The 13,158-nt window shown below is 33.1% G+C and overlaps 1 protein-coding gene across 2 annotated transcripts; it reads left to right on the top strand.

Moving 5' to 3' along the window:
• The first annotated feature begins 2,741 nt into the window (after nucleotides 1–2,741).
• On the top strand, nucleotides 2,742–12,404 carry paxx (PAXX non-homologous end joining factor). 2 transcript variants are annotated; one of them, XM_030142547.1, is made up of 7 exons: nucleotides 2,742–2,876; nucleotides 5,182–5,242; nucleotides 5,333–5,385; nucleotides 7,823–7,989; nucleotides 8,086–8,133; nucleotides 11,913–12,003; nucleotides 12,090–12,404. In XM_030142547.1, exons 1-7 carry the CDS (start codon nucleotides 2,782–2,784, stop codon nucleotides 12,136–12,138), a joined length of 564 nt encoding a protein of 187 aa, XP_029998407.1. In that variant the 5' UTR covers nucleotides 2,742–2,781; the 3' UTR covers nucleotides 12,139–12,404. The 2 variants fall into 2 exon arrangements, with proteins under 2 accessions (XP_029998407.1, XP_029998408.1); XM_030142548.1 differs by having other exon boundaries at nucleotides 11,913–12,009.
• The last annotated feature ends 754 nt before the right edge of the window (nucleotides 12,405–13,158 follow it).

The following is a 13,158-nucleotide window of genomic DNA, read 5'->3' as shown; positions in this document are numbered from 1 at the left end:
TTTTGCCCATATGAGTAATCAGGAAAGCAAACGTCAAAGAGTGTGTGATTTGCTGAATGCACTCGTCACACCAAAGGAGATTTCAAAAATAGTTGGAGTGTCCATAAAGACTGTTTATAATGGAAAGAAGAGAATGACTATGAGCAAAACTATTACGAGAAAGTCTGGAAGATACTATTAAAGAAGAATGGGAGACGTTGTCACCCCAATATTTGAGGAACACTTGCGCAAGTTTCAGGAAGCGTGTGAAGGCAGTTATTGAGAAAGAAGGAGGACACATAGAATAAAAACATTTTCTATTATGTCAGTTTTCTTGTGGCAAATAAATTCTCATGACTTTCAATAAACTAATTGGTCATACACTGTCTTTCAATCCCTGCCTCAAAATATTGTAAATTTTGCTTCCCCACCCTGTGTATATATATAAATATATATATATATATATATATATATATATATATATATATATATATATATATATATATATATATATATATGTGTGTGTATATATATATATATATATATATATATATATATGTATGTATGTGTGTGTATATATATATATATATATATATACATATATATATACATACTGTTTGTTTGTTTGTTTGTTTGTTTAATTATTTATTTATGTAATTACCATATACTTATAAATAATGAATACATGAATTTTTTTCTTTGTTTTAGTCTAAATATAACATTAAATTATGAAAATATTTACATTTCCAAACTATCCTTTAACAATAAAATGTGAATGACTGCAACAAATATGCACAACGTGAAATGTCTAAAGAAAATTAAGCGAAATTTTCACAATATTCTGCCTGTTACTAAATGTTTTGTGCTTTTGTATATATGATCCATAATGTACATGTATAAATGAAGTTGAAGGCGTACTATTGTTAAAATTACACTTGTTTTTAATAAGATTTTTTTTTTCAGGTTATTTACTTCTTTTTTGTTTGGACAGTTGCAAATGTAAATATTTTCATATTTTAATGTTTGTTTGGTTTTTTTTGCACTAAAACAAAGAGAGAAGACTGGAGTTGTCATTATTCAAGGTTATTATGATATATGATATAACTGAGTTTGACATCCCTGATCTATATGTATGTACAGCAGGGTTTTTCAACCTTGGGTTCGGGACCCCATGTGGGGTCGCCTGAAATTTCTAGTAATTGATAAAAGAAACAAAACAAAAAAAAACTTACTGATAAAAAATATATGGTGAGTTGAGAGAGACACACTCTATATTGTTCCCTAGTTTCACTCATATTTACAGAACTGTGCTGAGATTTGGGGTAACAACTACAAGACCTCACTACAGCCACTAACTATTATTCAAAAAAGAGTAATTCGGATCATTCATAATGTTGGCTACCAGGAACATGCAAACTCATTATTCTTACAGTCAAAATTACTCAAGTTCACAGACATTGTGGACTATCAAACAGCACAAATAATGTACAAAGCTAAAAATAATCTTTTACCAACAAATATGCAGAAATTATCCAGTATTCATGGGGGGGGGGGGTTATGATTTAAGGGGGAAAATTAACTTTAAAATTCCCTTAATACGCACGACTAGGAAGGGTTTTTGTGTTTCTGTCAGCGGGGTGAGACTGTGGAACAGATTTAATATAGAGTTAAAGCAATGTCCAAGCATGAAAGAATTTAAAAAGAGGTACAAAGACACAATTTTCAGAGGTACAGGGATGAGGGAGGTGTTGGGGATCACTGGGTGTTCTACAGATGTACAAGTATGTGGTAAGTGTGTGTAAATGTATGTATAGGTGTGTATGTGTGTGTATATTTGTAGGTGTATATGTGTGTATAGATCTGTGTGTGAATATGTATTTACATATATGTGTTATTATGTGTTTATGTAAATCATATTATATTTGTTCATAATAATATAAAGCCAGAAACCTAATTATTTACTAGTAAGTATCAGTCATATTATGGCATAGTGTATAGATATGATTAGATGAGGAAGGTTATTATTGGTATTAATTTTATAAGGAGAAGGGGTGGGAGTTTATAAGTTGTACTTCTTCTCACTCCTTTTCGAATATGTATTATATGTCTTATGTTTAAGTGTTTTGTTCATTTATTCTGCTTGACATTCATGTTTGAAATAAATACATCAATCAATCAAAAAACAATCACAATCCATAAAAGACAAACTGTGAAGCTGAAACTGCAGCACTGTGGTTCTGTTTATCTGTCAAATGTTCATTGTGGTCGGTTCCAGATGCTGCAGCTCTTTCATAATTACCTCCACCAGGAGTCACTTTGCTTTGTGTGTTTGCGTACATGCATGTTTGTTTGTTTGTTTGTTTGTTTGTTTGTTTGTTAGCAAGATAACTCAAAAGGTAATGGACAGATTTTCATGAAATTTTCAGGAAATGTTGATACTGACACAAGGAAGAAATGATTACATTTTGGTGGTGATTGGGGGGGTGGTGGGGCAGATCTGTCAGGGGTCTGCGCTCTCTGAGTGCTTTTCTTGTTTGTTTTGTTTATTTATTTATTTATTATGTATCTTTTAGTAAGACACAGTTGCATAGTCAAACTGTTTTGTACTTGTATACGTACAGTAATTATTCCACTGATGGGACAGTATGGTTCTGGCTGCTGTTCCACTTCTGTCCGGTAGGTGGTAGTAATGCACTCTGAGCTGATTTAACAAACGGCGCCATAGAGTCCAAAGGAATAGTAGCAAAAGAAGAAGAAGACAACCCGGAAGTGTTTGTTAAAGTTCTGTTGTAAACAGAGAAAATGGATTCACATCAGTTTTGTACAGTGACGGACACTAAAACTCAGTGTAAATACTTATGTTACACACGAAGAAAGTCTGAAGTTTTTAATATCTGGTGAGTCTGTGTTGAAATGAACATTAATACAGAGTTCTGTTGGGGTTTTTTTGTGTTGTTTTGTGTTAAACGGAATGGACGGTGATCCAAACGAACGTCCAGCTCATTTAAGATAAGATTAAATAAGATAAAACATGCCTTTATTTGTCCCATAAGGGGAAATACCGATTATTACTGAAGTTTTGATAAATTATAAGTATGTTAAGTTATGATAAAATCAACATGTTTGGAGATGAGTAGACTGGAAGGTTGTCAAAAGCTGTTGGATAAACCTAGTGGAGTAAAAAGTACATTTACTTCTGAGATGTAGTGGAATAGAAACAGAAATCTGCATAAAATCTACACCACAGAATAATATTTGGAAGAATTACACTTTGACTATCTGATGGATTAGGATTAATCTGTCCATTTTTTTCCCCTTTAATTATTATTATTTTATTTATTTATTTTTTGGTCTATCAATCTTTGGAAAATTGCTTTCCAAAGCTTAAAACGCTGGAATCAAATGTATGGTTTCATTCGTGAACCAAGAAAATTTATTTTGCTGTCATAGAAGTGGAAAGAAACAAGAAGATACTGAGTTATTTTAGTTTCAATTTAAAAAAGACAAAGAAAACCCCAAAAAACATAGATTCAAACAGAGCAAAAGGTGCACATGGGACTAAAAACCCTGAAAGATACAAAAAAGGAGGTAAATAGTGTAAATAATTTTACATTTTACATTTTCTCTTCTTAAATAATTGCTGTTTTTTAAAACTAAAAATTCTCAAATTTATCGAATTAGCAAAATAGTTAAATGCATACAAGCAGCTGATGTATTGTTTATTTGTTTTTTAGATTAAGGAGCTGAATTCGAGACAGACAGAAAAAATTCCAGATGCTTACTTCTAAGATGTAGTGGAATAGATGCATAAATCTGCATAAAATCGACACCACAGAATAACATTTGGAAGAATTAGACTTTGACTATCTGATGTAGGGGTATTTGATTTTTTTTTCTTTTTTTTAATGTATGTTTATTATTTTTAGGATTAATCTGTCCATTTTTTTTTCTTTAATTGTTATTATTATTTTTTGGGGGGTCTATCAGTCTTTTGAAAATTGCTTTCCAAAGCTTAAAATGCTGGAATCAAATGTATGGTTTCATTCATGAACCAAGGAAATTTATTTTACTGTCAGAGAAGTGGAAAGAAACAAGAAGATACTGAGATATTTTAATTTCAGTTTTAAAAAAGACCAAAAAAAAAACAACAACATTGATTCAAACAAAGCAAAATGTGCACGTGGGACTAAAAACTCTAAAAGGTATAAAAGAGGAGGTAAATAGCGTAAATAATTTTACATTTTCTCTACTTAAATAAGTGCTGTTTTTTAAACTAAAAATTCTCAAACTTATCGAATTAGCAAAATAGTTTAATGCATACATGTAGCTGATGTAATGTTTATTGTTTGTTGATGTAGGGGTATTTGATTTTTTCTTTTTTTTTTAATGTATGTTTATTATTTTTAGGATTAATATGTCCATTTTTTACCCCTTTAATTATTATTATTTTATTTATTTATTTTTTGGTCTATCAATCTTTGGAAAATTGCTTTCCAAAGCTTAAAATGCTGGAATCAAATGTATGGTTTCATTCGTGGACCAAAGAAATTTTTTTTACTGTCATAGAAGTGGAAAGAAACAAGAAGATGCTGAGTTATTTTAGTTTCAATTTAAAAAAGACAAAGAAAACCCCATAAAACATAGATTCAAACACAGCAAAAGGTGCACATGGGAAATAAATAATTGTACATTTTACATTTCCTCTACTTAAATAAGTGCTTTTTTTAAAACTAAAAATTCTCAAATTTATCAAATTAGCAAAATAGTTTAATGCATAGAAGTAGCTGTTGTATTGTTTGTTTGTTTTTTAGATTAAGGAGCTGAATTAGAGACAGACAGAAAAAAATCCAGATGCTTACTTCTAAGATGTAGTGGAATAGATGCATAAATCTGCATAAAATAAACACCGCAGAATAATATTTGGAAGGATTAGACTTAGACAAACTTAATTGATCCACAAGGGAAACTAACTGGTCACAATAGCTCAGTTTAACCTCTGAAAAACCACTTGCAAAATAGAAAAAAAAAAAAAAAAAAGGAAAGTAAGTGTGAATAGATCAAAGCAATAATAATATGAATAGGTTACACTAATTAAGCAGAAAAGAATACTACAATATTTAACTGTAGTTAAACTCTACTGTATGTGTGACTGTATGATCACTTTTATTTTAAGTGTTTTTATGTTGTGTTCGTGTGCTGCAGTTTGACAGATGCTGTTGATGTCTGGAGCACAGATTTCACAGAAGAAACACTGAAGGAGTTTGTGAGTTTGACTGTTTTACTCTTTGGCTTCTTCAGTTTATCGTCTTTGTTCCTGCCTTGACACTGGTTAAAACTCCACCTGTTTGTTTAGACAGAGACGTTTGCCTTGAAATCTACAGAGGATTACATCCTAAAACTCAAAAGGTTAGATATTAATCTGTCATTTTTTAACTGTTTTACCTTTAGGTTTTTCAGCAAAATACCAGAAACAGAAAATGCTAGTGTCGGCCAATAGGGTTATTATTATAGTTGTAATATTTTGATTATTGATATTTTCTTTCTTTTTTTTTTCTTTCTTCCTGCCTTTCAGTTTGTTTTTTAGTTGGAGTTTAATTTTCGTTTTGTGAGAGAATAAGCGCTGTGTCAGTTGTATTTTTGCTAATGAATATATATGTTGTGAGACTCCAAATAAATCAATCACGTATTCCATGATTACATTCAAAGAAAATTGTAAATGCAAAATGTTTCGGATGATTTCTGAAAGTTTTTTCTTAAAGTAAACCAAAACAATGAAAACCACACAACAGAGAGCTAAAGTCCCATCCCTTCTTTTAATATTAGGAAAAATATGAACAATAGCCAATGATGAGAGACAAACAATATGTGTATTATCATTATTATTTTCATTTTTGTGTCACCATTTACACAAAATTTCCAGCTAAAAACTGTCTTTAATTAAAACTGAGATTAGATGATATTTGTATGTTTAGCAGTAATTATTTTTGTATCTATTTTGGCTCGTTTTACTTAATTTTTTATTTAGTTTTAATGGTTTGGGAGGTTTTTATGAGGAACATTTGGATTTACAATTACTATAAAATAAGATAGATTTACACAACTATTATTTTAAAGTCCTATTTTGTACAGTTTGTTCTTTAACACCATGAAGCAGAGCTGAGGTTTCCTGGAAGTCTGATTTGTTGTTTGGTTTTAACATATTTGCATTACCAGACTAATATTTTTAGTGCATGTAGTTGTAAAGTGTAATAACCCTGTTGGCCTTGAACCAGTGTGACTGTAATAACACAACATGACATCATGAAATCGTGTGAATATGCACGCGGCTTTTAATTGGTGTGTTTTCTGTTCGCATTATAAACTTTTCGTGTTTATGTTCACACCGCGTCAAATACTGTGCACTGAGGGTTAGGGTTAGGGTTAGAGGTTAGAGTTAGGATTAGAGGTTAAGGTTAGGGGTTAAGATTAGGGTTAGGTTTAGAGGTTAGGGTTAGGGGTTAAGATTAGGGTTAGAGGATGGGGTTAGGATTAGAGGTTAGGGTTAAAGGTTAGGGTTAGGATTAGAGGTTAGGGTTAGGATTAGAGGTTAGGGGTTAAGATTAGGGTTAGGATTAGAGGTTAGGGGTTAAGATTAGGGTTAGAGGATAGGGTTAGGATTAGAGGTTAGGGTTAAAGGTTAGTGTTTGAGGTTAGGGTTAGGATTAGAGGTTAGGATTCGAGGTTAGGATTGGGATTAGAGGTTAGGATTCGAGGTTAGAGTTAGGATTAGAGGTTAGGATTAGAGGTCAGGGTTAGAGGTTAGGATTAGGGTTAGAGGTTAGGATTAGGATTAGAGGTTAGGATTAGGATTAGAGGTTAGGGTTTGAGGTTAGGGGTTAAGATTAGGGTTAGGATTAGGGTTAGAGGTTAGGATTAGAGGTTAGGATTGGGATTAGAGGTTAGGATTAGAGGTTAGGATTAGGATTAGAGGTTAGGATTCGAGGTTAGGATTGGGATTAGAGGTTAGGATTCGAGGTTAGAGTTAGGATTCGAGGTTAGGATTAGGATTAGAGGTTAGGATTCGAGGTTAGGATTAGGATTAGAGGTTAGGATTCGAGGTTAGAGTTAGGATTAGAGGTTAGGATTAGGATTAGAGGTTAGGATTAGAGGTCAGGGTTAGAGGTTAGGATTAGGGTTAGAGGTTAGGATTAGGATTAGAGGTTAGGATTAGGATTAGAGGTTAGGGTTTGAGGTTAGGGGTTAAGATTAGGGTTAGGATTAGAGGTTAGGATTAGGGTTAGAGGTTAGGATTAGAGGTTAGGATTGGGATTAGAGGTTAGGATTAGAGGTTAGGATTAGGATTAGAGGTTAGGATTAGAGGTCAGGGTTAGAGGTTAGGATTAGGGTTAGAGGTTAGGGTTAGGATTCGAGGTTAGGATTGGGATTAGAGGTTAGGATTCGAGGTTAGGATTCGAGGTTAGGATTCGAGGTTAGGATTAGGATTAGAGGTCAAGGTTAGAGGTTAGGATTAGGGTTAGAGGTTAGGATTAGGATCAGAGGTCAGGGTTAGAGGTTAGGATTAGGATTAGAGGTTAGGATTAGGATTAGAGGTTAGGGTTTGAGGTTAGGGGTTAACATCAGGGTTAGGATTAGAGGTTAGGGTTAGGGTTATTGGTACACTGACATGCGATCAAATGGCGTTGAATAACCCACGAAAGGATGAAAATGCGTACCTACAGGACACCACATACCATAAGGTCTGGTGTGACATACAGTGTGATTTCAGGAGATCAGTCTGAATAATACGAGGTTTACATCAGTGAAATTCAAGCTGGTGTCTGTTTGTCCTTCCTCCCGTCCGTAGTGCTGGTAGCGTTTATGTTGTAGTGGGTGAATCCACATTAGATCTCCATGTGGGTCCGAGTCCAGGCGGTCTCGGTGTGACCCTGTCCAGACTGGACGGTCCTCGGGCCGCAGAGGAGCTGAAGGAGCTGCTGTTCACGATGGCCAACAGACTCGCCCACTCAGACGGTAAAAACACTCATCCTTCACTCAGAACAGCACGAACTGACCAACCACTGTGGATGTGGGACGTCTGGAAACTGTGGTGTTTGTGTTTTTGTCCAGGTTTGTATCCGGCCGTCAGTCCAATGAAGAATCACCACAGACGCACAGGTACAAAACTGTGTAGATCTTATTATTTTATTCATTTTTAACCCTCTTTATATTAGACAGATTTCACCACATGTGTCTGTTTCCAACACGTATCCATGACGGCAACAAATAAAAATGAATCCAATAAATAAATGCAAAAACACTGACGTATACCCCCATATGAAGTATATTTGACATGCATTTTCTTTACATAAAAAAAATGTGCGTTGTGTGTATTGGGATTGTTTTGTTTTGTTTGTTTTTTTTTTAATATGGAGACACACACAATGTTACAATGTTAGAGCTGTTTTAAAGAACCAACAGGAAAATGAGGAAAGGTAATGTTAATTTTGTAAAATATCTCCATCTGTGGTTGTGATACATTGTATGGACAGAAGTACACTGGTCCGTGATTGTCGGAGCAGTGCAAAGTGAAAGTAAACCACCCCCTACCCCCCGCTTTTTTTTTTCTTTTTTTTTTTTTTGGGAGGGGGGGGGTGTTAGGAGGGTCATGATAGCATAAAGGGGCATTTGGTTGAGAAACACTGCTCTAAACAAAACGAATCAGAGTTATTGTTCTTTATTTTAACTTCCCTTTTGTAAACTCAAGATACAGAATCATTAAATTAAAAATTACAAAAAAACATCCCAGTATTTAACCACGACCTGAATTTAACAAAGGTTTAAGGCTTGTGGAATCAGTGACATCTTTTAAATCACTTCTTAAAACACATTTGTATAGACTTGCTTTTATGTGATGTCTGTCCCTTTTTCAACTTTTTAATTTTTAATTTTAATTTTTAAATTTGATCCTGTTTGATTATTAATTTGTTTCACACATCTCTCTTATTGTGTTTCTTCTGTTTTAGTGTTTTACTTGCTTCGTGTATCCTGCTGTCGTGCCCTCTGTCAAAGCACTTTGTAAACTTTGTTTTTAAAGGTGCTATACAAATAAAGTTGTTATTATTACACTGGGTTACAAAAAAATGTTTTTTGCAAGTTGTCTAGGTTTTTTCAACTGAATTAGGACCATTTTGCACCGCTAAATCCAAAAATGACATCTGTTTTTCTCAATCGGGTCAGGTTTTTTTTGTTAATTTGATTTTGAAAAATTTGATCTTCTCACAATCTACGCCCAAACTTTATCTTGGTCACCAAGTTTAATACCAAAATAAGATTGGTAAGCACACTTTATGAAACTTGTGACTTGATTCCTGTTAGGTACAATGGTGTATTCAGCGCAGATGTAGCAGAATACGTCAGGCTTATTTTTGCAAGATCTTCTAGTTGAAGCCATTTCATTCACCTGTAATATTAAAAAAAACATTAATCATAAATTGGCAAAAGTCAAATCTTCAGAACTGGTTTATTGCAAGAAATATGAAAGAATTTTGTATCATATGATGTGAAAATGCCCATAAATGTAAGCAAAAATGTTAAAAAGCCAATATGTAGCATAGTTCAGAAAGTTGACCTGACTGAGCAAAATGAATGTGATTTTTGGATTCAGCACACCAAAATGATCCTAAATCAGCTCCAAAAACTTAAACAATAAATTTGTTGTTGACCAGTGTTATTATTATTATTATTATTATTATTATTATTATTATAAATTACTTTTGGACGGTGTTTGTTGGAGTAGATGTTCAGTGATTGTTTTTTTCACTAATCTTTAAACAAAATCCTAACATAAAATTCTCTATTTTCAGTTGTTGAATTGAAGTGCAGTGTGAGATATGATAATACTTAGAATTATTGATTGATTGATTGATGTATTTATTTTGAATATGAATGTCAAAACAGAAGAAAATAAATAAACAAAACACTTAAACGTAAGACATATAATATTCAAAAAGCAGTGAGAAGAAGTACAACTTATAAACTCCCACCCTTTCTCCTTATATAATTAATAACAGTAATAACCTTCCCTGTCTAAGCATATCTATACTATATACTATAATATGACTGATAGTTATTAAATAATTTGGTTAAATGTGAATTATCCTCCACATATATTTATTAATAGCTGTAGCCTGGTCTGATTCATGTTTTAACCCATAAAAACCCAAACAGCCACTGGTGACAAAAGCGTCTACTGATGGAAATGTTTAATAACTTCTAATCCACTAATCATATCAATACATGTAAATAATTGGTGTAAAATACAGTTCTTCATCTTTTCATGGTCATCAGATATGACCCTTTTGGACGTTCAGAGGCTCTCTAGTGATTGTGAAAGTGTCGTCATCTTCTACAACATTGATTCACCAGTAAAACCCTTAGAGCTGGATCAATGACAGTGGATGGACACACTGGGTTTGTGTTCAGTTAATGATAGATTTTACTGAGAAACTAACTTTTTCTTCAGTTTTCTCTGTTTTGACATAATAATCTTCAACTTTAATCTGAGCATTTACATTTATGCATTTGGCAGACACTTTTTTCCAAAGTGACTTACAGGGGAAAAACCAAAAATGAAAGAAAAATACAAGAATAGATTAAAAACATAAAACAGCTGTACAATTAAAACAGTCGTACAGAAGAATAAAAAGCAAAATAATAGACTAAAATACAAGAATAGATTGAAAAGAGACATAAAAGCAGCTGTACACTTAAAAACAGTGAAATAAAAATACCAAGTAAAAACAACAGAATACACATGATTTTATTTCTTTTATGAACATCTACATCAGGGGTGTCACACTCATTTTAGTTCAGGGGCCACATTAAGCCAAATTTGATCTGCAGTGGGCCGGACCAGTGAAATAATAACATAATAATATATAAATAATGTCCACAACAAACTTTCCTCTATGTTTTAGAGCAAAAAAAGTAAAATTATGCGATGAAAATATTTACATTTACTAACTATCCTTTAAAACACTGTGAATAACACGAACAAATGAAAATTTCTTAAGAAAACTAAGTGCAGTTTTAACATTATTATGTCTGTTTATCATGTACACATGTATATTACAACATACAAATCACAATGGATCAACAAATACACAAAACATTTAATAACAGGCAGAATATCGTTAAAATTACACTTCAGACATCTCTAAATTTTCACAAAAACACAAACAACCTCAACAAATATGAACATTTTGTTTGTTTTAGTGTAAATACAGTAAAATGACATGAAAATGTTTACATTTACAAAGGGAAAAATTTGGAGTTGTGTGTATTTATAAGTTATTATGATAGTATTTGACTGATCCGACCCACTGGAGATTTAAGTGGTCTGTTTGTGGTCCCTGAACTAAAATGATTAATATCTTCAGTGTAATTTTTGCAGTTCACAAATTCATCCCAGGGGCCAGACTGGACCCTTTGGCGGGCCGGATTTGGCCCCCGGGCAACATGTTTGACACCTGTGATCTACATGATCAGTGAATTAAATATAGGAAAATACCTGATTTTCACTGAAAAAATGCTAAATACAGAGGATAATATTATATTAAATGGTGATAAATCACTTTAAAAAAGTTAAATGTGGCAAAAAATATATATTTTGGAACCACCACAGAAGTAGCCCTGAGTCTTTATGGGTTAACGGAGACAAAGAGTAATTTTCTAGAACAAAACGGTGATTCAATGATTCTGCATTTAATTCAGTCTGATCTATAACTGACACAAACTGACAGAATATGAATAAATATGAGCTGTAATTAGTCACATTTTAGATTTTGCACAAAGTAAAAGCAGCTCAAGTTAAAGAATGTGCAGTTGAAAAGGGGTGATAGATAGAGTTACGTATTATACTTATTTTTATTGACAGAGAAATGTTTGTTTTCCAGAGTTTGAGCCGCGGCAGCAGAATTCAGCTCCATTGGTGACGGTAAAGAAACGACTTCCAGGGGCGTCACTCATCAACCCGGGAGCTAAAAAGTAAAAGTGTGTCATGGAACTAAACGTACGACTGTTTTTCTTCCAAATGATGGAACTAAACAGTTTTTTTTTTCTTGCCTTTTCAGAAAACGTGAAGCGACCGGTGTGGCCTTCGATGACGCAGACGAAGACTGACGATAAACACTGTTTTAATCCATGGACATGTGATGAAGATGATGATGAAGATGAAGAAGAGTGTTTTTAAGTCGAAAGCTTTTATTTTATTTTTTTTTTTTTTTTTTCATTATGACCCAGGGTGAAAATGAAATGAAACTTGAATAATGATTTTAATTATCTGAATATCTGACGATGGGATAAATGTTTTACTCCCAGATCACTACACTGGAGCTTTTATTCTTTTTACTTGAATATTAATTGAATAAAGGATGAGTTTCAACCAATCTTTGACCTTCCACGTATTCTTATGAAAACGTTTTCAACAACAAAATAGGCCATTCCTCTTTCTATACTGGACTTCCTCTGAGGGAAAGCCAATATAAATGTCAGTAGTTTCTATAATCATTTTGAATTTTGTTCCAAATCACACTCTTCCCCATGTAAACGTCTGTAAGTTCTATTCCATCTTCAAACTGAATATTCAGAAGCTGCAGTTCTTCCTCCTCGTCTTAATCCCAGATGAAGAGCTCATGACTTCTGGTGATACATGAGGAAGGATTCAGGAAGTACTTAATAATACCTCAGTAATGATATAAAACAAGTTTGAGGTATTTTTTAAAAATTTGTCCAAAATGACCATTTTTGGAGAACATACTATAGCCTTATAACTACACCACCAGAGGGCGCTGATGGCCACTTGGAATAAAAGTTTGAAACACTTTCAAACTCTTCAGGAAGTACTTAATAACACTTCAGTAACGATTTAAAACACTCTAAAGGTATTTTTAAAAATTTGTCCAAAATGACCATTTTTGGAGCACATACTATAGCCTTACTACTTGACCACCAGAGGGCGCTGATGACCACTTGGAATAAAGGTTTGAAATGCTTTTAAACACTTCAGGAAACACTTAATTATACCTCAGTAATAAAATAAAACATAGTACAGATTTTTTTAGAAATTTGTCCAAAATGACCATTTTTGGAGCACATACTATAGCCTTACTACTCGACCACCAGAGGGCACTGATGACCACT

Source organism: Sphaeramia orbicularis, chromosome 9 (assembly GCF_902148855.1).
Source record: "Sphaeramia orbicularis chromosome 9, fSphaOr1.1, whole genome shotgun sequence".
NCBI classification, from domain to species: domain Eukaryota; kingdom Metazoa; phylum Chordata; class Actinopteri; order Kurtiformes; family Apogonidae; genus Sphaeramia; species Sphaeramia orbicularis.
This window is presented reverse-complemented; position numbering and strand designations above follow the sequence as displayed.